Source organism: Gavia stellata, chromosome 16 (assembly GCF_030936135.1).
Source record: "Gavia stellata isolate bGavSte3 chromosome 16, bGavSte3.hap2, whole genome shotgun sequence".
In the NCBI taxonomy this organism is placed as follows: domain Eukaryota; kingdom Metazoa; phylum Chordata; class Aves; order Gaviiformes; family Gaviidae; genus Gavia; species Gavia stellata.
In genome coordinates, this window is record NC_082609.1 from 5,513,474 (window position 1) to 5,539,266 (window position 25,793).

Genomic DNA, 25,793 nt, shown 5'->3' on the forward strand with positions numbered 1-25,793 from the left:
TAAGCCTTATCCCAGGGCAAACACAGTTGTACTTCCCAGCTTGGACTACTTTACCCTCTGTTTCTTGTCCCATGGACTTCCCCCCATGGGGTGCCGGGACTATCATCTCAGGTAGCAGTCTCAGCTTCTGTTTTACCAAACAGCCTACTATTTAAATTCCCTGTGAAACACCGATACGCTTTTGACAGCAGCACATTCATTCTTTTCCCTGATCTACTACAGGCTGCGAGACTTGAATCTGGATTTGCGACAGCCCACGATTTGGGAGCGATCAGGTCCCAGCCTTCGCTCAGCTCCCGCTCCAGCTCCAAGGTGTGCGTGGGGAGGCTGGGCCGGCTCTGGCCGGGATAAGGGGCACGCCAGAGGACATCCCCACTGCGGAGTTTTATCTCACCGATCGCCAGAGAGGTCACAAATCACCGTCCAGTTCCTTTCAAGCAGTTGGGAGCACTAAATTGTACCCCTTGTATCCAGACACCATCCAATCTCCCAGGGCCAGGCCGGGTACATTGATAAGGAGATAGCGTAAATGGTGAAACAGGATGGAGCCCAAAATTCACAATTTCCTGTGCTTTAACCTAGCAAGTGCCGTATTGGTGGGAGAGTCTTATTTAGATTATTTTAGATTACCTCCCTTTCCAAAGGGGGCTGTTGCGGCCAAGGATTTGCTGCCGTTCTGCTTCAGTGAAGAGGATCTCAGACTTCACGTGAAACTAAGCACAGCGTGATTTGTATGTTTTCAGCACAAATTTAGTTACAACTATGATCAAATAAACATTTAGGAAGAGTAACAAATACTGCTATGAGGAGAGCTGAGAGTGGCAATCGGCTCCTTCCAACTCCTTTGAGTTTTAATCCCCAGATGGTCTTTGGGGCACTTCTACTCTTTCTGTTCTGTGAAGATGCAATTTTAATTTTCACATCACCGTGATTTGTTCAGTATTGTATTAACCACCCTGCCTCGTAACCAAGCTAACCACGCTTCAACTCTTCCCCTTGAAATTCGGCTGTAAGTGGACACAGACCTCGCCCCAGGGAACTATTTTCCTGGAGACTTTTTCTAGCACTAAAAACACAGTTACATCGTGGTAGGCTATTAAGTCCAGATGTGAAAATAAACTCATCTATCATCTTGTGCATGCAGTTTAGCTTCCTTTTAAGGAGATACAAATGTATTAGAGCATCCCATTAAAGCAATTTACATGTCTTGCTTTATTTTCCCAGACAGGCCATTTCTTCCTTGGAGATTACCAGCTTTTGGGAAAATGTATCAGCTAAGGAGTCAAGGAATAACAGACTTGTCCTTCAGGTGGTACTCCCTGGAACAAATGCCACCCCGACCTGTGTTTTGAACGACAGGCAGCTTTTTGCACAGACCTTTTCACCCCCGAAATGCCTTTTTTCTTTATTTTTTTGACAGCCACATGCAACAGGGTAAAAAAATTAAGGCCCAAAGGCTGGAAAAATGAAACCAAAAGGCAGCGAAGCACTGCCGAGACAAGCAGATCAGTGCTTACAGCGTACAAGGAGACTTGCTGGAGAGATGCACCCCACAGGATCTACGTTTGGCAACAGTTTGTTACCGGGGTCGCAGATGTCTGGGAAGCGAAGCGGAGAGAGCCACGGTGGCAAGTCCACTCCCTGGGTTTAGCCCAGCATTGTCCTCTGCTCTGTTGAGTGAAGATCCTGTCATTGTTTGGCAGCTATCTAATGATCGCGGGGCTTCTCCACAAGCACTCAGCTACTAGACATAGGCAGCGAGCAACGGGACATGAAATCTCCAGCTCATCCATCTCACCAGTGAGTAGCTGTTTCTGCGATGGACCAAGGCATAGCCTTATTTTCTGACATACCGAAGAAGACACACACTCCTGTGCTTGCTGGAAGACATGGTTTCTCAAGACAGCTAAATGGTAAAAACCAACAAAAGTCCTTAAAAAAAGGTTTGGATGTGCTAGTCTTCCTTCTTATTCCAGTTGTGTCCCTACCGCCATGGACGCAGAGGCTTTTAGCCTGTTCCTCAGGGGTCTGACTGCTCATCCACCCACCAGCGCTTGAGGAAGAAATGTTCTGGAGGTTTCATCTGGGTTAGAAATAGTCCTTGCTTCCTAATGACAGCCCGGCCAATAAGACAGCATTTCATGGTCCCGACTGCTACAGCATGCTTTCCATTGCAAGTCACGCTGTGACAAATTACAAAGTGTTCTTTAGCCAAAATGCCTTCAGTAGTATTTATATGTAAGGAAAACTCCAGGTTGCACAGGTAAGGTAGCTGATGATGTGCAGTTTTTACATTTCAAGTGTTTTAGTGTATTTTTTTCCAAACATCCAGCATTTCTTGACACCTGTTAATATTTTTATTAAACTTTTTTGCAAAAGAGGTGACTGTTTCCAGCAGAAAGCAATTTCTAACTAAATTCACCGCAGGCCTGCAGTGTATGCCATGCAAATGATACCACTGCAAATATGCAAAGAGCGGGGAAAAAGGTGAGCAATATAGTTGCTTGGCAAAGAATCACAGCAGCCTGTATTCTCACTTAGAAAGTTTAGAACACACTTGCTGTGATGCAAGAAGAGATCGCAGCGGGCCAAAGGCCTGGAGTCACCTGATGTTGGCTTCTCGCTCCTCTGCCCACCAGCAGTAAGGCTTTGGGAACACTGAGAGGTCACCTGGAAACACCTCCGGGCTGTGGATAGGTCGGACAACCTCCTCACAACTGTAATTTTGTCCTTTTTAGGATGTTGGAGACTCTGATGTCCTCTGATCTGGCCTCAATCTCCTATTATCTCAAAACATCCCAAGCAACGCATTTGACTCCCTGGCTGATGGTCCGCACGAGCAGACAATCTGCTTCCCAGGCTCTGTCACACGGGATGATGGAGAAAAACAGATGTAATCCATACTGGCAGTGGTATACGTTTTCGTATTACTTTGCTGCTATGTTTATTTCCACTGTTTTTTTTTTTTTTTTTAAGTACTTGTTCAGGATCCTACACATAGCCAGTATACTTAGAAACACTCCTTCCACATTAATCATGCAAGAGGAACAAAATATTTTGTGCTGATACTTGCACTGAAGAGCCCTTTTTTCCTAGGGAGCTGTGCATCCATGACACAAGACGCCTGGCCAAGCCCGCTGGCGTGCCAGAGGCAAGATAATCAATGCAAGATCATTACATCAGGCTTGGACATCTCAGGGAAGGATGTACAAGAGAAGGTTGTAAGAAAGGGAGCAAATTTATGCTTCCTACAACAGCAAAGACAAATGTATTGATTGAGCCTGAAGGGATGTAAGAAAGACAGACTACTTCTTTTCGGCAGGGCAAACCACTAGAACTAAGAGGCCTAAGCCAGAAGCAGAGCCTACAGGTAAGTGGTAGCTCAATTTAACTCATAAACCAAGTTTAACTGCTTTAGCAGGAAAACAACAACAAACAGGCTTGGGATCAGTTTTTGAAGTGTTTCAGCCGAGGAAAAATGCCCTATCCACCACAGCGGGCAGTCAAGCAAACTTAAGGTGTGGCCGGCAAGTCAGATAGCTGGTACAGGAGCCAGGAAAAGTCAAGCCTAGAATAAAATGTGCCACCAGCTGTTCCCATGGGCACAGCCCCCTTTGTGTGTGGGGTAGCACATGTCCTCCGAAGTGAGGGTCTAGATACCTTCTCAGGACATCGTCTCTGTACTTTCAGTCATTCGAGAAAGCAATAGCTCTTTGAAACTGGAGAGTGATGCCAAAAAATATCTTGATTTCCCCAAAGGGAAGTCAGGTATAACAGCACCGATGGCAAGGACAGGACTGCCCAGTCTGTGTGGAGACTTGGACTACCCCAAGGCAGCCACTCTCGGCTGCAACCTGGCTTAAAAGGCTCCCCATCTCTTCTCTCATCTCCCAGAGCCTTACTGATTTAGCTGAATGGGTTAATTGTGACTCATCTTCTTATTTCTTCCAAGGAAAAGATGAGAAAGTTACCGCATTCCCCTTAGGTGTCTGCACCCCCCGCTGTGGCCTGAACTTAAGACACCAGAGGAGCTGCAATATTAGCTGCACTGGAATGTTTTGGTTTTCCCTTGCAAAACAGGCCCACCTCTCCAAGTGTGAATGTGCTTCAGTTACCAAAACACGCTTGAGAGGGGAAAAAAGGAATTTTCCATTTTTTTGTATTTAACGAAAGAATTCCCATTTTTGATGAAAGCAAACAGAAAAGGCCATGCCTCAACATGTTCCCCTTGCGCTATATACCAAGGTAAGAAGAAACTTTTAGAAGACAATTTTTTCCTCTAAATATTAAACAAATTGCCATCAACGATCTGTTACCTCTGGACCAGTGTGCAAATCCTACAACCTCTGTGAGCAGAAACAATTCGGTGTTACAGATGTGTGCACATAAAAGACATCATATTTTTGGAAAACCCACCTGGCACCAGGTACTGCTATTTCACACGCACAGGTGGGCTGGCACGTACAAACGGTGACTTCTGAAAAATCAGTGTTTAAACTTTCTCAACCATAAGGAAGCAAACCTGTAGCAGAACTGCAAATTAATACTAGGTGACAATGAAACAATTGATTTTCATTGGAACTCGATAGATAAATAAAGATCCAATTTCTTGTCAGTACAGGGAGTGAAAAATCAAAAGCTGCCAGTTTATACTGTCAGGACGTTACATTCTCAGGTCAAATTGACATAACAGCGTTCACCTCAGTAGAATTACACCAGATTATAGTACTTAAGGACGTGGCCCAACATCATCTTCTGCAATAAATCTATAAAAGCGCAGATAAAACTGTTCATTTCATTTTAAAAATATACTTTACCTTACAGCTTTTCCTTCGCGTCAGCTGATGAAGGTCACATTAACTGGTTGTACCCAGAAAACAGCAAAGGGGAAAAAAATGGCTAGAAAATTTAATTGTTCCTCAGCCTCGGCTCTCTCTGTCCAGGTCAGTCCTGCAAACACATACCTGTGACTGTCACTGAGCTGAGCAGAGTTCAGTAAAAACATTAACATTTGAAAGGTGGAGGCATAGGGAAACATTTTATTTCAGTGTTGCAGGAACAGAGGAGGACACAGGCAGCCGAAGCTGAGTTTGCAGAAAAGAGGAACACACCTGTCCTCATTTGGCCTTTTCTCTACCTGTTCTCCTTGTTTTGCAGCTCCAAAAGACGGTGTAAGTGAACACACTGTGTGGTTTCCTCTTGGATCACTGCCTTTAGTGGCTGTAGACAGCAAAACAGAACAGAAAACAGAACAGAGATGCCGCTAGAGCAGAGAAACTCGAATGCTCCCAGACACAGACTCATCTGTATCACCGGAGCTGAATTACTCCAGCCTCAGAGCTGCGCTTCAAACCAGCTACTTCAATACAGACAGACACGACATCAGAACTACGCCGGCTCTGCTCATTTTCACTTCCACAGATGAAGTACGACTTCTCACTCTCCGTTACAGCTCCCCAGCCTCCCTCTCCCCCAGCTGTGTTACGTAAAAGTTTTCTTACGACTATTTTCAGTTGAAATGTTGTTTTGGCTTCAATTTATTCCCACTAAACTGAATTTACATGTAATTGTTTCTGCAATGCCTTAGCAAGAGACAGGCTAAAATACTACCTTTTCCTTTAATATAAAACACTCTTATAAGATGTTAGACCAACTGATCTTTTAAGGTTATTCTTCAGTACATGTTATTTTTAAAAATAAGCCTTAGCTGCTAATTTCTGATTATTGATTTAGGAAGTCCAGAAGTTATTAACAGACTCGTAACAGGCATTACTACAGCAACAGCAACTTTCTTCATTAAAACATCATACCACACACAGAGAAATTCTCTACACATATTCAGGTAATGGCCACTGTCTCCAAGAAAACATTTCAAAACACAATATGCCAAATGATCCAACCACCAAACAACTGGCAAACCTTGAGAACACAGGTGTTAAACCCCCCATTCCTACGTAGAAGTAGGTACTTAAACACGCAGATCCCAGCAGTGCATATGCAGTAACCATCTGCTCGTGCAATTACCCGTATTTCCACTCCAAAGTCTAGTGTAGGCAACTGGTGCACGAGCGCTAACGCTGTAAGAAACGGATTGTTCAACCTAGCAGTCCACGAGGTATTGGATGATCATGTGAATATTTGCCCACGTTCAGAAGGGAAAATTGAGATGTTAGGCACACAGAAGACTGGTGGACAAGCCTGAATTAAGAGTCCAGGAGCCTTGACTTGTGTTCTGTTCAAAAAAAAAGACAGTGGAGAGACTTCCTCCACATTACCTCAAAGGACATTAGATTGGGCTACAGATCCAGTACATGGTGCTGGATCTCCTTCACTACAAGCGGGCATTTTTCATTGAAGAGATATACTGCTCAGCTGATATGACACAAAGCTGGAACTAAAGAGAGATGGATTTTATTCTTCATTCTGCTGCTGCTCCAAAGGATGACCCAAGGAGAGTCTGCACATCTCCATTCCTGACCTTCACACTTGTACTATTTGTGTACTGCTAGTTCCCTTGTACAGCATTGCCTCATCTACTGAGGAGAGATGTTATCAAGAAACTAGGTATTGTTATTAAAACTATGTTTATGGATTACTAAAAATTGTTCATTCCAGGAATCTCATGTAGTCTTAGAAAGGAACATTTTGCAGAGAATGAGCAACAGATAAAGATGCATCATGGTTGCTTTGTAGTGTTCTTTGCCATATGTAAGGAATTAATAGCAATTATCGCACTAAGTTTGGAGAATGCCTCGACACTGAGTCAGTACTCAGGTGAGGCAACGTTTTATTGCAGTTCATTAAAAAAAAAAAGCAATAAAAGGCTTAAGGAACATCACAGATCCTAACTACATGAAGTTAATAATCAGTATGATAAACTATCATTTACATGAATAGGAAATTGAACGGGTATTTCATTTCCTATGCCTTTGTTGCTCCCATTCAATTGCGCTGATGGTGCTATTCAGGGAAGCCAGCATGGTGCCTGTTTACAAGAGAACTTTGCAAAACAAAGACAGTCACGGTCAAAACTTTGCTGGTCAATTCAGTATATTTACATGAAGACCTCTGAAGAAAAAAAAAGTATTCTGAAATAGCCTCATGGGATAGTTTAGTTGGAAGTGGTAAGTAGCAGGGAATGATCTCACAGCTATCTAGAGGTGTGGTGGCCACAGAAAAAAGCATCTGGTTTTCAAACAGAGACTTGATCAAACTTTCTTCATCCAGGCAAAAATACCATTGCACAACTCCCTTAGCAGAATGGCAAATGACAAAGTGTTCTGCATGCAGAAAACAGTATTGTCCAAGCCTGGCTCCAGAGAAATCTGGCACAAACTCTTTGCTTTCAATAGGAGCAGAGAATGCGCCATGCCAACATCTGACAATACAATTCAGATGTATGTATAATGTATCAGCTGAGCAGCTCCCAGAAATGATCCGATTTTCCTTCTTTAACTAAGAGAATGGAATTGCTCCGGATTTAGAACGAAGCAACCTGAAAGCACAGTTGGAACCACTGTTTTTAAGAGGACCTTGCTATGCCATAACTTTTCACGGTTCAGTCACTAAATTACACATTATAAAAATAAGTAAGTGCAATTGAGAGACTGTGTTAATCTCGGAAGTTTAAACATCGCCCTGTAATGACTGCTTTATATTGGCCCACAGTAAAGTACTTTATGGGGCATGCAGGAGATTTATCCGCACGCGTACGTTAAATACTCCTGGGAATTTTCTCACATAGAGAGACGAGGCCTGACACAAAACTAAATACGTACAAAACATTGCCGTCATTCACACTGCAAGAGGAATGCCACCCAGTAAGAAAAAACTTTACAACACCTGAAAGAGATAAGAACTGATAGCCAGCGTAGCAATAAGATGCTGCTTTTGGAAGTGCAGAATTTCCTAACCTGACAATCAGTGTAGATTCTGAAAACATAACAAAAAACCAACTGTCTCCTTGCAAGGAAACGAGAGCTTAGGCATTGACTATAAATAGATTATAAAGAAGCATGGGTGGTTTGCAGAGTAGTTTACTAAAGCCAAGAGTATTTAGAGCCAAATTAGGTTCTTGCACGTAAAAATTCCCTGGAATTTAGGGTGAGTTCATATGTGAATCCTCGCCCAGGCAGTCTGGGGCTGACAGACTGCACCCAACTGCCTTTCGCAATTCTCTCTGTTAATACAGAAGATCCATCCAGGCTGACTCAGAAATCCCAGGTGAGAAGACTTTTAAATAAAGTCAACATGATGGTAAAAAAGTTGCATATATGGTACCAGTGTCTTTTTTTTTTTTTAATAAGCATGCTTCAGAATAGTACCACTGCCAAGCAAGTGAGAGTCAGTCAGGTGTTCTCAGGGGACGAAATATGATGCCATACAAAACAAATGTAAGCACACCCAGCAAGGCACTACATGAGGTACTTTGTAGGAAAGCATCACCTCTCTCAGCTGTAAAACACTCACAAGCAGTAAACTGAAGAGAATTCTTAATCCTTCAGGGTTATAATTATTAGAGTATCATTCACCCACTTGTCTACAAACTGCCTCCTTCTCCCACCAACTGCTTCGTCTTACAACAATGCCTCATTTCTGGCTCAGAAGACTAACAATAGGCTCTCCCCTGAGCTTATGGCAGCATCGCCATGATCACTTGGCAGGAGGCAGCATAACAATAATTTGACAGGCATCCTCCCAAGGAGGCTCAACACATCAGTCATGCTGCTGACACACTCCACACCCAGACGAGCTCATCCAGACTACGGAAGATTTCTAGGTATGGACAGCTGCTCCTGATGGACCACAGCAGGATTTTCTGTTTCGCCAACAGCAGAACAAGAAAGTATCTATTTCCTGTGACGGTCCTTGCAACATCGCAATGCTGTTTTGAGCTAAGTCTGAGTAAAGCAAAGAAGCAGGCAATCAGTAGAGGGGACTGAAGTCCTATTTCTAGTCCAAGAACCAATCTACTGACTGGCATCTAAAAGGAAATAGTACTGCAAAACCAACTGTAAGTTACCTTTTTATGATGTGCAAAGAGTCTTTCTTTCCAACAAAATAAAAATAATTACTCTTCAGATTTTTTTTAAAAGGAAATTGAAAAACCACAGTATTTTCACCAAAGTATTTTCAGAGGATGCACTGTTGTTGGGTAGTGCCAAAAATGACCAACATTTGCCGTCTGGAATAACATGAATTATCTTGATCTGACTCCTCCAACTTAACAAATTAAAATTAACTAAGACCCTTGTGTCTTTAAATAGAATCTGTCATTTTAATATGGCAACAAAAAAAGTAAGAGTTTGAGTCACTCCTTCCCTTCATATAGTGCCATGAGACAAACATCCATGTTTATCACCAATGTACCACTTTGGCTTGGACAACTGTTGTTTAAAGGACAGTCAACATTAATAACTTGAACGAAGGAAGACAGACAAATACTCTCTTCCCATGTGAGAAAGATGAGGGTTTGCAGATCTCCATATAATACTTTTGTTTTGCTTAAAGTTGCTGAATGAAAGTCCCAAGCCCTGAACAGTGACACATTTCTGAAGCTTGGCATGCTGGAACGCTCTGACTTATATAGGCAATGGGGAACCGGCTTTGATCGCGATTTCTGCCATCTTTAAAGTATGTTCAAGGTTCCTGGCAGTTTAACTGCTCTTAAAGATAACAAATGCCTTACGAGACAGGAAGGCTGAACAATGATATACTTCAGACTAGCTCGACCTGTATAGTTCCAAGAATAACTTCCAGTGCAGGTGATAGCAAGCATATGATAAGCAAAGTTCCAGGAGAAAGTCTGTTGAAAAAACAGAATTATGGGGAACAGACTGAATAGCTGGTTTTACGGACATAGCTCTATTCCAGCACTCAGGCAGTAAAACTAAAATGAACTCCCTCAGAGTTAGAAATACCCAATAAAACTCAATAGGCAAAGTAATTATTTTGACTTGACAGGGGGACGAGACAGGTCACTCATTCCCACAGAGAGTAGCTTACCTTGCTGACACCAAATAGTAAGACATCTTTCAATTCATCTGGTTTTTTTCCAAAGCTACATTTCCTGTGATATGGATTTATAATACTGACCAAGTCTATACCAATCTGGGCCAAATAAAAAAAACTAAAGACCAAAAGAAATGTAAAGCAGCACGTCCTCCAACAGCCTCTCCTGTGGTGTCACAGCTCCCCCCGGGGACCAGGCTGGTTGTCCATTTTACATTCCCAGGACTGACCTGCCCACATCGTACTTATTAATGCAGGTTCCCCAAGATCTCAGCTGTGAGATTTGCTGGATCAATACTTGTCCTAGGTGTACAGACACAATGAGTCAGGATGGCACCCAAGGGATGAAGGTATCGTCTCTCTTTCTACCTTTCCCTTCGAAAAATAGAAGTGAACACCAGTCAGGAATTGAAGGTGTTAGCTCCAATATTAGAGAATAAAACCATGGTAGACATATACTTGAATGACTGAAACTGTATATTGCGTGGGTTATAAAGATAACATTTGCAACGTCAGCTGCTTTTGCCCTTTCTCCTACCCCTCCTGGTAAGGACCCACATACTCTCTATGGAAGCTGTGATCTTTTATAGGTACAATATAACACAGGTCTGTCACAAAAGCAAAACTAAGAACTCCAGCAGTAACATAAAGGACATTTATTGTCAAGCGGTATCACATCAAAATAAGTAAGCAAATGCCACAGTAACTAACAAAATATAGCAGAATGCTTTGTGAATTCACTGAATGTTAGTTTCCGGTATCTTCAAAAAAGGAATTTTTTGGTTTGGCTGACAGGAAACCACAAAGTGCAACTGTCCTATAACTGAAGCAGACATGTATGGGGACAATAATTATAGGCAAAATAAATCAGTTGTAAACAGATCTGTTTACTGTATTTCTAACCACCTCATATTTTTTTCTTCATATTTGAGGGTTTGGACTCTTTTTTTTTTCTTCCAAAAGTCTCAAGATTTTTTAGGTCTTGGTACTGTAGGGACCAATTTTCTAAATGTTTATTCTCTGGGCTAGCAATAGTGGTTTATTCCACTGAGAAGATAAACAATTAGCTTAAAAAAAAGCTTAGTGTTACAGACAAATGACTTATGTTTCTGGTAATTACTCAAGTTGGGGGAGCAAGTTTTTTCATGAAACGAATTATGAAATGGCTTGTTTGTTTAGTATTAGTCAGGCACAGCAGTATTTCAGAGCTGTGAAAATGACATTGTTTTCTCCATCCTAGCCAGTCAAACCATAAGATACAAGGCTTGAAGTTAACAGTAAAAGTACAGCTCTTAAGAAAATTAAAAAGCCCCACGCCCCACAAAAACACCGTCCAGTGACTTTGGAAAAGGTAACAGTGCGGTATTAACCCATCGCCTGTTGAATAGCAAGGCCCTTAACCCATTCTCTTGGGCTTCTCAAACAGAACATATTAAAGTTCAAGGGTAAACAACAATACAAGGAAAACAACAGAAATCAGCATACCTTTTAAGAACAGAACATAGAAAACACTCTTAAGGTGAGCTGTTCCAATTAAGCAACTTTCTTTCAAACAAATGTTGGAAAACAGCATTAGTCCTTGACTAAAATACACCTTCTTGTGACTTCTAATGGAAATCAAAGACTGATTTATAATCACTACGCCTTTCGCCACTGAGATGGCAAAAGGTACATTCAGTGTACCTTCAAATAAGTCCTTCAAATTACATTCTGACAAAATACGTTAGGCTCAAGTGAATCATCTTCAGGAGTGACCTTAGCTTGGTGATGTAATCAGCAATTAAAGTTCTAAAGTTGCTAATATGCCTCCAGTAACTGTTTTTTAAGTTACATCCAAGAGTACCTCCCTTCAGAATGGGATCTGTGTCTGTTAAAAAAATGCTGAAACACAACTCTCAGTTTCACAAAGCACAGGTCAGCTGTATGTCATTTGGGAATCTGCACTGGTGTAAATAAATTTGTTCTCCCCAGACAGCCACACCAAGATAAATGGGGAAAATAGGAGTTAAGTCACACATGATGATCATTTTGCCTTTTCTAATCACCTGACACTGTAAATTCATCATGTAATTCTACATTCACTATGTCAATAGAAAAGCTACTAGAACTATTAAATCCTGGTTAAGTGTAAGGTTATGTATCCCATGAAGACACAGGTAGTTATGACAGTAACATTTACTTCAGATAATATTGATTACATAGCCAAGGGATACATTGAAAATGATAACATATATCTGTAGCTTGGAATGCTTGAGATGGTTTCCACTGAGCTCTCACCCTTGATGCTCTTCCTCAGCGATCTGATGTTGTAGCCTAGGTTTGTTAGGATTGTGTTCTATCAACCAGTCAGCAAGCCAAATCTGTGGAACAAAAAAAAACCCCACAAACAACATCTTCCGTTTTCTGTTGTTCTCTATTAAGCGTATGGGAAAATATTAAAAGCATCATTCGAAACCTCTGATACACTCTCCTACTGTGCTGCGAAATGAAGACTTTTTCAGAAAAAATGGACATACAAATAACTTGTTTTTTCAAAATGTTCTTTTAATCTTCACAGCTTCTATTGCTTTTGAACAATTCACACAGACCTTTAGAAGACAACTTTTCCAGGCAAGGTCTATCATTGCATATGTATAAGAGCATATGAGCCATAGTTCAAATAATCCACACAACTCTGTTTTGGAGTGAGTCTGTACAATATGCGTGAAACTGCTTAATGAAATATTACTCCTGACAACATTTACAGATGCTTTATCTAGTAACCATTCATTAAAAGTGCCAGTCTTCTGCACTGAAATCACCTTATAGTACCTAAAACTTAAAAACAGAACATGGTTACTTTTTGAAATTCATCTGGTAAGTTTTCCAGCAAATTGTACTTAAATAAGAATGTGGGAGGTAGGAATGCTATGACTCCTAACCTCATCTGCCAGTGTCTCGTCCTGGCCTTAGGCAAATCAACCTCTTTGCCTCGATTTCTTCACTTGTGAAGAGCAGTTTTTAACACATCCTTATTTACTTCACAAGCCTGTTGCCAATTAGTTTCTGGAATGCTAAGTACAACAAACTTCATACCATACTGTGAAATGAAAGAATTGATAGAATAGTAGACCAGTAAGGTAAGCAACACTCTCCTTTTATTACCAGATACAAAAAGATGGGTTTGCAAAGAAACAGACAATAAGCAGAGCACTATGACAATCCTCACAGGTTAGTCAGCCATAGCAGAAGAACAGCAAGAACTCAAGACAGATATGGAAAACAAACAAACAACAACAAAAAAAACCCTCAAATCCCAAAACACAGAAGCCCTTAGGACTACTTGGGAAAATGAGAAATTTTTAAATCATTTGAGCCTGATTAAATTTACTTAGGGAATTGGCTGAGACAACCTCTGTGCTGCTAGCAAGTATTTCTAAGTGGACAGATAGTTTCTGATACCATCTTCAAAAAGGGGGAAAAAAAAGAAAGAAAAAAGGAAGAGCCAAATCACCCCAACTTGAGTTCTACAGTTCCTGGAAGGATACTAGGGGAAAAAAAAAAAAAACCATTCCATCAATCTCCCTGTAAGTCACCTAGCAGGGAACAAACTGAAAAGCAAAGGCCAACATATATTTCTGAAAAAAAAAGTTGTATCACATCAACATTATTTTCCTTCTGTTACAAGGTCACAGACATTATGGACAGGGAAGAAGGAGAAAATATCATGTTTTCGTTTTAATAAAGCTATTGACACTGCTTCCTATAGCTTTATAGCTTTCTTACAAGCAAGGAAGGAAAGTATGGTCTCGATGAAGTTAATATTAGTTACCACATAACTGGCTAGAAAATTGTGCTCAGAATGCAGAGATTAAGTGGAAGCAAAAACAAACAACAAGTTAGAGAAATGTGACTTATAAGGTAAGAGGAAAAAAATCAGTTTTGAATGTAGCGAAAAGATGCTGAAGGGAAAAAAAGATGGTAACACTCTTCAAATATGCAGTAGGTTGCTGAAAAAAAAAGGAGATATTACATTGTTTCCAATGTCCTCCGGGGACAGTAAAAGGGAAAAAAAAAGTAATGGGCTTAAAATTGGAGCACGGGAGATTTAGGCTAACTTTTAGTGAAAGCTTTTCAACTAAGTATAATTAAGCACTGAAACAGATTGCCTAGGGAGACTGTAGATTCTCCATCATTTGGAGTGCTAAAGAACAAGCCAGACAAATATTTGTTAGGAATGGTTAGATACAATGGGTCTGGCCTTTGGGCAAAGGGATGGATGAAAAGACTTCTTCGTCTCTGTTTTCTACGGTAACAGTGCCAGACATACAGATAAAGTGAACAGGTTATAAAGCTGGAACAGTCACAGTACATTTACTCTGACCCCATATATACCACACAGTTCATAGAAACAACCCTGAATTATTTTTCAGGCTTTTTTTCTGAAATGTATCTTTTAGAAAAATGCGGTGTTGATTAAAAAACCCGATAATGATGTAGAATCCACCAAAACTGCTGGTAAATTATCACAGATTAATTACCTGTATTCTTAAAGAAGTACTAGTGTGAATGACTTGAACTTTAAGAATACAAAAATATTTACCATACTTTTCCAGGTGAAAGAAAGCTGATTTTGTTTAGGGACTGAAAAAAACAAAACACCACCACCAACGAAACAACAGAAAATTAACTCTAGTCTTTCCAGTAAGAACTGTAATTTGAATGACATCCATGGTTAAAAGGAATAATATGTGAAAGGAGGGCAAGATGCATCAGCTTGATAACTAGAAAGGGGTCACAAGAAGACAGAATTTTCTGTAGGTCAGTCTGACTATTCGAGATAGGTTTCACTCAAAAGAATCGCAATCCATTTTCCTGGTGAATTGTGGAGCAAATGCTAATCAACGCTATATAGTAAAAAAAAAAGCTCATCCTAAAGAAAAATTTATAATATTAATTTAAATAAACATAACGATGAAAAAATTTAGACAGCCTTGCTAAGAACTCTACAGTATTTTACTCAACTGTGTAACTACTACCAGTGTGATTAGCATCTAATCTCCCTTAGTATCTATTGTATGAGAGCTATTTCATCTCAATCTCACCTCAGAAACAGTAAATACAGTAAAAACTTACATTTGACATCATATGATAGTACCCATTTACCTTTCCAGCCATCTGTAACAACTATGTGTAGAAAGAGTTCTATAGAAGTCACCTAAAACCCCTGTCATTTCATCAAGGCTGATTTCATTTAGTCCTGGCCCTCATTTCATCTGTTAACAAACCAATCAACTTCTTGAACAGCAAATGTTATTTGATTAGCTCATTAGCATGTAGCTAAAACAGCACAACTCCTTAACAAAAGAGTAGCTTTCCTATATACAGGGACTTTACTAATACAAAGTAAATGTATCACAAAGCATACAACACAGTACTGATATACTGTACATACCATTGGATCTGCTGGCTTCTCTTTACACAGCGCAGTGAGCCCGGCTAGTAATGTAGGCTTTACATAAAGGTTCAGGTAATCCCTAGCTCTTTGTCCAGCTGGAATTGGCTCCAAGATCACTGTAAAGAGTCATCACAGGTGTTGGAAAGCAGCTTGTAGAGTGATTAAATAAGGCATTCTTTCAAAGGTTGTTTATATATGAGCTGCTCTTTTCCTTAATAAGTTAATAATACATAATGGTTTTTATAGCTTCTCTCACAATAAACTGCAAAGAAACTACCTGAACCCCTTTACAATGTCCCTGAGGTCATCTTACTGATTATAGACAATTATGAAAGAGGAGGAAATAGGATCATTTGGGAAAAACCTATACCCTTGAAGATGCATTGGGGGCATGAGAGAAACAATATATCCCATGCTTCGTACTTCCTTCTTGCAGTGTGAAACTGGTTTCTGAAGACCCTAAAAATCTCACCTTAAGTCCAGCTTTCTCGCTAGGTTGAGGAGAAAAGACATGGTTTACAATGGGTAAGGTTTGCAGGGAATTGCAACATCTTTTATTAAACTAACTAATACAGTTGACAGAAACAGTTAAGTTTTTCTAGCAGTTTCCCTCGCATCTTTCTGTCAAAAAGCAAAGTCATCTTTCAACCCTTACATTACAAACAAGAGATCCTCTCCCAGCTTTTCCAGGTTCTATGGCCCATTTCTCTGGCACTTAACTTTGGAATTGCACTATCATGTGAGCATCCAGCTGCTGTTGAACAGGAATTACTCAGCCTGAGCCCAAGAGGAGAGTCAGTCTTCTCAAGCCAACATGAGTCCCCAGGGCTGACAGTGACAGAAAGACATGCTGGAGTGTAATAGCTTCCCATTTCCTCTCATTCACCAGCTTTGTCTGCTCCAATTCCCAGACCACAGAGTTTGAAAAGTAGAAGCAATCCCTGTAACTACAGTGGGTCTTCAGATACATTTTGGTATGCCTTTCATAGCAGAAAATACGAGCTAATACATAGACTCACCTTCTCATAAAGCAAACAAACCCAACCTCTTCTAAATCCCAGTGGATCTAGAGACAAGTAATAACAGGGAAGGACACTATCTTCCCAGAGACTGGCAATGTATTATTTGTACCATTTTACCTTCTGGAAACATGAATCGAATTTCTCTTTCTGCTGAGGAAATGCTGAGACTGCCATGAAGTGCATTCCTCAGGTCATCAGTCCCATAGATTGCTCTTAAGCTAAAAACAAGAGAAAAAACTGCTTGTAGGCAACTGCAAATCCCTTCCAAGTCTCTACAGTCTGAAAGCATATAAAAGCAATATATATGGACTAATTAACAAGGCATTGGCTTCATTTTGTTTTAAAAAAAAAATATGTAGCTACCCAAAATTTATGTTCATGCACTCAGCATTCTCCATACAATGGATGAACTTTACATACTAAAAAAACAAAGGTGACAAGCTATGTTACACAAAATTGAAGAGATAACAGGCCATTCCAAATCTGTATCTCTATTGTAAAAGAAAAAAAAAGGAGAGAAATTCTGGTCTCAATTAAGAGAAAGACAAAATCCTACTGACTTCACCAAGGCCCATCAATGAGTTGTTACCTGTGAGGGTGAGTTCTCCTAGCTCTTATGCTGTTTGACGGTCCAAGCAATTCCTTCCAGTATGAGACTGCGGAATGTCTGGCAAGAACCATAGCAACTAAAGGTCCAGAACTCATATAGGCTGTTAAATTAGGAAAAAACACTTTTCCATATTGGTCTGCATAAAAGTTGCTACATTGCTCTGGGCTTAACTGGAGCTTCCGTTTCTGTAAGTGTAAAAGAAAAAAAGAATGAAAAAAAATCTTGCCAAATTAAGACAGCTTGCTACCTCAGGTAGGATACAGCCCTCTGGTGCAGACATATCTTCAACAGCAGAACAGACACAGAGTAATGACCCACATCTGATCCTCTTTGAGATAAAAAGTAACAAAAAGCAAGGGTTTTCCAAGTTAATTAAGCAGACAACCAGGCCACCTGAGTAAGATGTGATTTTAGCCTGTGCAAACTACAGCATTTTAAAACTGCTGGATGACTTATAGTCAGGGCACAGTACAGAAAAAGTGAAGAGCATTATAAGGGCAGGATTTAATTACTCAGTGCTCCAGCATAATGTTCTACTTTTAAACAATTTTCTCTTCAGCCCACACCGTTAATTATGCAGTTGTTCTATTTTTCATTCAGTACTCATGCTTTATGGTTTTCACAATAGCTGCCTAGCCTGCAAGTGGCCAGGATTAGGACAAGTTTGGGGGGTTATCAGAAGGCAGAGAGCAGTCACAACAAGAGAAGTAAAGAAAAAACTTTTTAAAGTACATTCTTTGAGCTAGAACTTACGCAACACAGAGTACCACAAATTCAGATTCCTAGTAATTCTGGTGCCAAAAGTCACTGGAGACATGAGAAGGCGCTATAAACATAGTCTCATTAAAAAACAAAAAAATCTAATTTCTCTCATCTTCTGATACATTTTGTATAAATAAAACAACCAGAAAGGTAAGGGAGGAAATTGAAAAAAGAACAAATGTGGGAAAAGGGCATTTACAAGAATAATTACTACAGTTTTAGGGGAAAAAAAATACTAAAATTCTATCTAGAAGCGCAGCCGTCGCTCACTCAGTGCCACAGAGCCAGCTACTATGGCTAAGGGCGCTGCCGTGGGGCCGGCATAAGGATAAGGAGGAGGAGGAGGAGGAGGAGGAGGGGGCGGCAGCAGGGGAGGAGGCGGTGCCGCTGCGGGGAGGCCCCGGCCGCGCCCCGCCGCCGCTTGGCAGGCGCGGGGGCACAGCGCCCCCCAGCGGCCGCCCCCCCGCGGGCTGCCCGGGACGCAGCGAGCTGCCAAGCGGCCCGGGAAGCCGGAGAGGGGTCCTGCCTTGTCACGGTCCGGTTATAAACGAGTTAAACGGGGGGAAACGTCCTGCCAGGCAGGGAGCAGCACTGCTGGCTCCTCACCGAAGATCCTGACGAACCCCTCTCTTCAAGTGATCCAGCGCTCCTCCTGTTTTATTTCCCCAATTCTGACTTACTGTAATACTTCTTTTTCAAATGCCCTTATAGAGCAAGTGTATAAAGAACCCCATAAAAGAGGACTGAGAGAATACATTTCTTATCAGCTAAGGGCAAATCTTCTCTTAACGCAGTCTCTGCTGAAAAAATCACACTCTAGAGCCTCTCCCAGCAGCACAGGGTCTGACATGGATGCTCAAGGCAACGTTCCCAGGGTCTCCACGCCAGGTCCAAACTGTAGGACAAGCTCAGTAATGCCTACTTAGATGAAACATTTGTAATGCATTTAAATAGCCATAAAGACCATTTACATTAAAAACAGCAGAAACAAAAAATACGTCAAACCGCAACTTGGCCAGCCAACTAATCCAATTAATTCTCTAAGCATCCACTTGGCAAATGCATGCTGTATGAAACCCTGTGCTACCAGAACGATACGCTCTTCCGAGTTACTTCAGCGAGTCCACGTATCTGCTACATATGTTTGCTAAACCCAAGTTTATTAGCACAGTCTGTGTTTTCCTGTGGTCAGCAAAATAGTCAGTTTGTTCTGTTCCATCCCATGCACCAACAAAATGTCTCCTTACACAATCTGGCAGCAGTGGTTGATGACATAGGAAAAATATAAATTGATCTTTGGACACACTAGCTTTTAGTTACTGGCTTGACTGCTGAAAGTTAAAATAAATATTATTCTGACTTACAACTTGCAGTTATTTTCTCTGGAGCACTGCCTGTTACCTGAACGATCAGGAATCCTGATCGGAGAATGAGATCCTCTATTTCTTCTTCTTTATCAATGACATCTGGTTTGATGAGGGCCAGAGTTCTTTCCACAAAAATCTGAGGTTCGGGCATTAACATTTGCATCTTGGCTTCTAAATTAGAATTCACGTGCTCCTTTCGTACTGCAATGACACCAGTTCATGATATTTGGAGTTTGTCTACTGCACAGCCACATTTACCCTGTACTCTAGGAACGGAGAGGGCCACCCCCATTTCACAACACCCACCTGAGATTTTCTCTGGACTCTGTTAGCACACTCCCCTTTTCAGTGCAGTAGCATATTGTGGAAAATAAGCCAAAAATTAAATGTTGCTAGCCAATTGTAAAATGTAAACTATTCTAATATTTCACTAATTAACGCTGTATGAGAGAAAGAAGCGTTATCCTACGCTTTGCAATGTGCTAGAGCGAGCCAGGCTCACAGGCCCAGTGCACTCCCACACCCTCCATTCACCAACCGTGTGTTCCACCAAACCCAAAATCTGTATTCTCATGCACGAAGATTGTGGTGTGGGACTTACGGCTTGGAGTTAGTCCATCCATAAGCCTCAGGATATTCCTCAATTGTTATTTAATTCCTATATTTCTGGACTCAAGACAAAGTGCCAGTTTTCTGACTGATCGGATCAGGCCATTAGTAAGCTATTAGAATACAAAATTGTTTTGTGAAGAGAGGAACTCGCACAGATGGGCTTCCTACAGCCTTGTGACTGCTTGTGACCTTTTTTCCCCCTCTTCCCTCTGCCTCCACGCTCCCAGCCCTAGGTCTCTCTCCATCCGCACTGGACAAGTTGTGGGTACGCAGCTGACCGGCTGCCTCACTGCTGCAAAAATCATGTGTAATTGCTCAGTTATACCTGCCTTCTCGGTCGGGATGATCTTTTCTGCACCTATACCTTTGAGACTCCTCGTTCGCTTTCAAATTTGGTTGAAGAGGCTGCGGCCTCCGTCAGGGAGGAAAGACGTTGAGCTGAGTACGGGAGGGCCAGGCCTGCCTTTGCCTGGGAACCAGGCTGGAAGTACACACACCCGGAGTGCTCAGAGCAGCCGGGCTGCAGCGAACACCCCATCAACGACCCCGGCGGCCCGAGGGGCCCAGGACTCGTCGGAGACCTGAGGAAGCGGCTCCCTCTTCTCCAGAGACCCCCGCCCGCCTCCCGCCACGGAGAAGGGCTCAGCCCCGCCTACCCTGAGGGACCTGCCGCCACACCACCAGCTCCGCCTGCTCTGCCCACGGCGGCTGCGACCGGTCCCCCCGCCCAGCCCAGCCCAGCCCGGCCCGGCCCGGCCCCGCCGCCTGGCCCGACCCGCCGCCGCTGGGCCTCTCCCGCCGGCGGCGCCATGCCACGCACCTTCCCGCTCCGCCGCCGTTGCTAGGCGACCGCGGGTCCGGCTCCCCCAGCGGGCGCCGGGCGGAGCGGCCACAAGATGGCCTCCGCGCCCCTCGGCTGTGTGCTGGGCTGGGGGGGGGGGAAGCAAAGATGGCGGCTGGGGAGCGCCGGCAGCGGTGGTGTGCTGGCAGCGAGCGGCCACCGCCCTCGGAACTCGCCTCGCAGCCCGGGACAGCCGCGGTCTCCGGGCAGATAACTGAGGGCCACATCTAGCTGTTTATGGGCACCTCGTGTGAGACGAGAATAAGGAAGGGAGCAGCGTGATCGGGGAGGGGGGGGGGAAGTTATAAAAAAACCTAATTTCTCCGTGACAATGAAAGCTCTATGTCGGTTTTACCTCACACTCGGGACTGCTGAGGGAGGCACGATCTCGCAGTAAGCGTTCATTAACTGAGGTAATGCTGTTTATTGGAAAAAAAAAGAGTAAGCACAAAAGCCCTTCTTCAGGGTATTTAAGTATCAGTATTTATTGTGGGAACATGCACAAGGTTTCCTGTTTACGTGCCTGATCCACATCAGCGGGATCGGGAGCTTACAGTACGCAGCCTTCCGGCATACCAGATTTACTAACCTGAATCTACTGCTCTCTAATACTGTTTTTCAGAATTTTTGGTTGAATTAGTGTCTATCCAGTGCTACTTCACTTCTGTCACGCAAACAAACATTAATAAGAATCCATCACTGTTTCTGAGTTAAACCATAATGAGGTGAGCCATAAACAGAGCTGGGGAAGCCGCGTTCCCTGGGGATTTTTACCAGATTTTACCACCGTCGTGCCAATATGTTTGCTCCCTGCACACTCCCTATTTCCCCAGCTCTCCAGGGCTGCTCCCACACGGAGCAATTACAGTACAGCCATCATCCATCCGATGTGACCTTCTGTGCCATAGCCTGGCCCGCCACCTGGAAGCCGAAGTGTTGGGTGCTCCGGTATGGCCTCCCCATCCGCCCTGTTTACCCCGGGCAGCGCTGCACGTGCTGCGGCCGGTTCTCCGGGCTGAACCGCCTGCCAGCTGGCCCGGCGCTATCGGGGCGTGGACCGGCGAACGGTGCTGATAAATACTGAGCTCGCCCGGCAGCCATGCTCCTCTCCTTTGGGCCTCATCCCCTCTTATTATCAATTTCTTAAAAATTGTGGGATCTGAGGTGCTGTTAAGACCTGTGGCCCGCTGGTGAATTCGGCTAAAACTGACCGTTGCATTTGAGTCCTCGAGGTGACACTGACAAAGGGACAGAGAGAAAACACAGGTATATAGGCTTCATTTTTTAATGAAATCAGAGTGAAAGTAGATGCAAAGGAGAAAAGACAAAAAAAACCCAAACCACTTTAAGAGGCATACATAGATGCTGACACTGCGTACCCTGGTTAGCAGAGGAAATAGCAAATTTACTGCAAAAGCTGTAAGAAAAATCCACTTCGCCTTAATCTTTTTCATGACTAATGTAAATCATGTAAAAATAGAAATGAGAAACAAAACGATGCAATTATTTCCTTGCAGCCAGTTTGAAATATGTTTAAAAAACCAAAGACTTTTTATTCACATACCTTAAAAAATAAATTTTCCAAGTGCACAAGAGAGTAATCCAGATACACACTTTCCTTCACTGATACAGGCACATGGCGTTTGTTTCTTTAACAGAGATACCTGACCAATGTTTAATTTGAAGACATTGTAAACACTGCAACTACACAGAGATAATGGATAAAAATGTTTTATTTAAAAAAAAAAAAAAAGCTGATGGAAGGAGTTCACGATTTTTTCGTTTAGTTCAGAGTTAACTCGGCAAGAGCTGTTTCTTTTCAAAGTCAATGAGCACAAGTCTGACAGCTCTGGCTTAGATTTAGCGGTTCAAAGGCTTCCTCAGCCTGGATGAATACTTCAGAATTATTATTATTACATAAGAAATGTTGAATTGAATATCCATGTAAAACACTGCTAACATTAATCTCTTGCGATTTCTTTACTGTGTGCATTTTTTTTTCAGCTAACCAAGCTAAAAAAAAATAATGTATCTTTCTGTGCATCCTTGTATGCTGCAGTTTCGCCAGGAGCAGGGTCCTGCGCACTTTACTCCCTGCCACGGGCCCTCAGTCTGTGTCAGAATTTCTCCTCCTCGCTGTTTCCAGAAGCATTTCTGGAGGGCGGAGATTATCTAATTTTAGCACTTCGGAGAATCCTCTGCTCTCCAATGAGCGGGCGGCTGCGTCTGGAGCTGCAGCCAATTACCCAGGGCTTCCTCCTGCTACGCTTCCCACGATGGTCTAATAATGCAGACTTACAAATTTAAAGTGGCCCCACATGTTAAGAGAAAATAACATTATGTGTTGCCTAACAAAGACATATCTTTTTACAGGTGCAGAATCTCAAAGGTTTCTTCTAAAGCCTTGGATTCCATAAACCTGACCTTACAACCATCTGTTATTATGTTATGTTTCTTATCTTTATAGTGCTTGAAAAAACATTTCTGGTAACTAAGAGGCTTGTCTGAAGCATCTTCCCTAACTTCTGTAGGCCAGGGATGTGTTTTTAAGAAAGCACAAAAAAAGTAAAATTATAATTACAAGTAATGAACTGTTACAGTTTTGAATACTTCTCTGGGCATAGCTTTGCTGCTGTATCTTATCTGTTAAGCGGTTTAACAAGCCTTAGCTGTCTCACTTATTTTTAGCTGGCATGGAATATAACAACACTGAAAGATTGTGGCTGCAGGTGCATTTGCATTCTAGTAACAACAGATAAATATTTTTCCTTAAGGAAAAGAGCTTTGTACTCTAATACTGCAAGAAGGTGGAGAAACTAATGTCTTGTAGACTGTTAAAAAAAGAAGGAAAGAAAAACAGAATGATGAAAATAACAGAGTGAAAAAAAGCTAAAGAAATAATACCGATTAGTTGCACTGATTAAAAATGAAGCTTGCACATTTTTCAGCTTTATTTGCATTTGGACATTAAACACAGAACAATGTATTTGCTTTTGTAGTAATGTACAAGCTATACATTTACCACACATACAACTTTCATCCACCACTGACTTTTTTTTGCTTCTGTCTCTCATGATAAACTGTCATACCTACCCACAGTACCGGCTTACCTTCAGCACTTGCTTCATCCATGCTTGCTTTTGCAGTGCAAAGTGTCTCTGACGGAAATCCTGTGATCAAGCTAACTTCCTCTTCTGCAAGCCTGCTCTCTCCTCCATTTCTGCCTTCTTACAGCTAAACAACTCTACTTCTGCAGCTTGTCTGTGCGCCTGTAATCCTAGCTAGCTTTTCATTGCTGCTGACTAACCCTTTGTCAAGCCTTTCTTTGTTGCTTGCCTCTATTCTCACCATTGTCTTTAAAGATAAAATTAACAAAATACTCTCTTGATGCTTCCCCTTTCTACAAGTCTGTAAATGGCAATAACAAAAAAATCTTATCTATACGTCTTCTGTAACTCCCATCACTTGCCCTATTAACCTCACCCTATTTCATCTCCTGATCTTCCTCACACCCACTCTTTCATCTGTTCACAGCTTTAGTCATTCAGTCTGCGCTAACCCCCCTAGCACCCACACAGGTATGCTTGTCACTTTTACATTAAAAAAAAAAAAAAGCCTTTGGTAGAAGTGCTTCTTGTCATCTCACTTCTGTAAGTCTTCCAATCACCTCTCTTGTCCAGTTCTACCCTAAATCCCCTTCAAACTTGGTTTTGCTTCCTCTCGTCATCTGAAAGCTTATCAACCCGTCTGAAACCAATCTCTTCTTTGGCCTTCAGTCATGTTTAGCATAGCTAGCTAGTGTCCTATCTTGGCTTTTGCAATTATTCTCACCTATTGCTTCTCCAGTCACTGTTTCAGCTCGGCTTGTCAGCACTGTCCCTTGTGGTTCTTTCCCTTTTCTGCAAGAGCAGTGGTGAGCACTGTTCTTGATTCGATTCGATTCGATTCGATTCGATTCCATTCCATTCCATTCCATTCCATTCCCCAACATCCTAATGGGCAAATATAGATGTGATTGCCTCTCATTACTGTCTCCTTTCAAACTTCAGGTGTCTCCATTGCAATTTAGAGTTTTGGTAATGAGCGTGTGTTAGACAAACCACCTGCCTGAAAAACCACCACCTTTCTTCAGAGTTATTTTACAGCCAGCTGTGCAAAGGAGTGGGTGGAACCTTACAGCCAAGAATGTGGGGTTTGGGCACAGATTGGTCTAAACTGCTGTGGAGGTGTCAACCAAGATGATCTTTGTTATTTATTGACATGGCTGGGAATCTTGCTCAAGCTCTTCTCATCTTGGTTATTGCTGACATCCTTTTCTCTGGTGTCAACAAATAAAGCATTCGCTTCCATTCAGAAAGCTCTGCAATGCCATTTTCTTAATTCTTTAGTTTAACAATGTTAGTTCTCCACACCGTGCCAAAGAGAGCCTTCTCTATCACACACAAAACTGTTCTGCAACCCCCTTCACACACTGATCTGGTCCTATGTACCTTTTGTTTGACACTGAAAGGATATCTCCTATTTCCTGCCAGCCGATACAACTGAATTCCACTCCTGCATTTTCAAATAAAGATCCTCCTGCTTTATCCCAGGTTATTGCTCAGGATGAGCTCCTCTTGAACACCTGTGGAGGTTGGCATTGACAACGTATTTTCTATAAAGCTCCTCCTCATCTGTATATAGGCATTGTGTATAGATACTGCGGATAGATACTAGGCTTTTACCTACCTTTTTGGAGCAGAAACACTTGCATGTGCTTGCTTTTTCATTGTTCTACATAATGTTTAACATAATACTGGCTTGGATAATCCCTGAGGCCACTAAGCTCAGAGGTAAGTATTCAGTGGGATATTATCCACAATGAATAAATGAATGTATGAATAAACCAATAAAAATCTTTTCTTTGGCAAATTACAAGAGGCAATCAGTTAAATAAGGCTTTTTTTGAAGTTATATTGTCAATGCTTCCTTAAATGCATCTTCTCTTCATTTTAATTCCATGTAGCATAAGGCATCTTTTTTGCCACTTTCATTTTGAGCACTGCCTTTCAGCCCTACCATTAAGTAATCAACGGGATTACTTGCATAGTTATTATTATCAATAAAATGTATTTATTTATACTGTGCATGA

General features: G+C 42.0%; 1 protein-coding gene across 1 annotated transcript; it reads right to left on the minus strand.

Annotated features, from left to right (window-relative positions):
* Nucleotides 1–12,284: 12,284 nt before the first annotated feature.
* On the minus strand, nt 12,285–19,372 carry NME5 (NME/NM23 family member 5). Its single transcript, XM_059825533.1, has 5 exons — nt 19,244–19,372; nt 17,060–17,265; nt 16,588–16,688; nt 15,446–15,564; nt 12,285–12,371 (listed from the first exon to the last, which is right to left on the minus strand). The coding sequence occupies exons 1-5, from the start codon at nt 19,370–19,372 to the stop codon at nt 12,285–12,287; spliced, it is 642 nt and encodes a 213-aa protein (XP_059681516.1).
* Between the last annotated feature and the right edge of the window lie 6,421 nt (nt 19,373–25,793).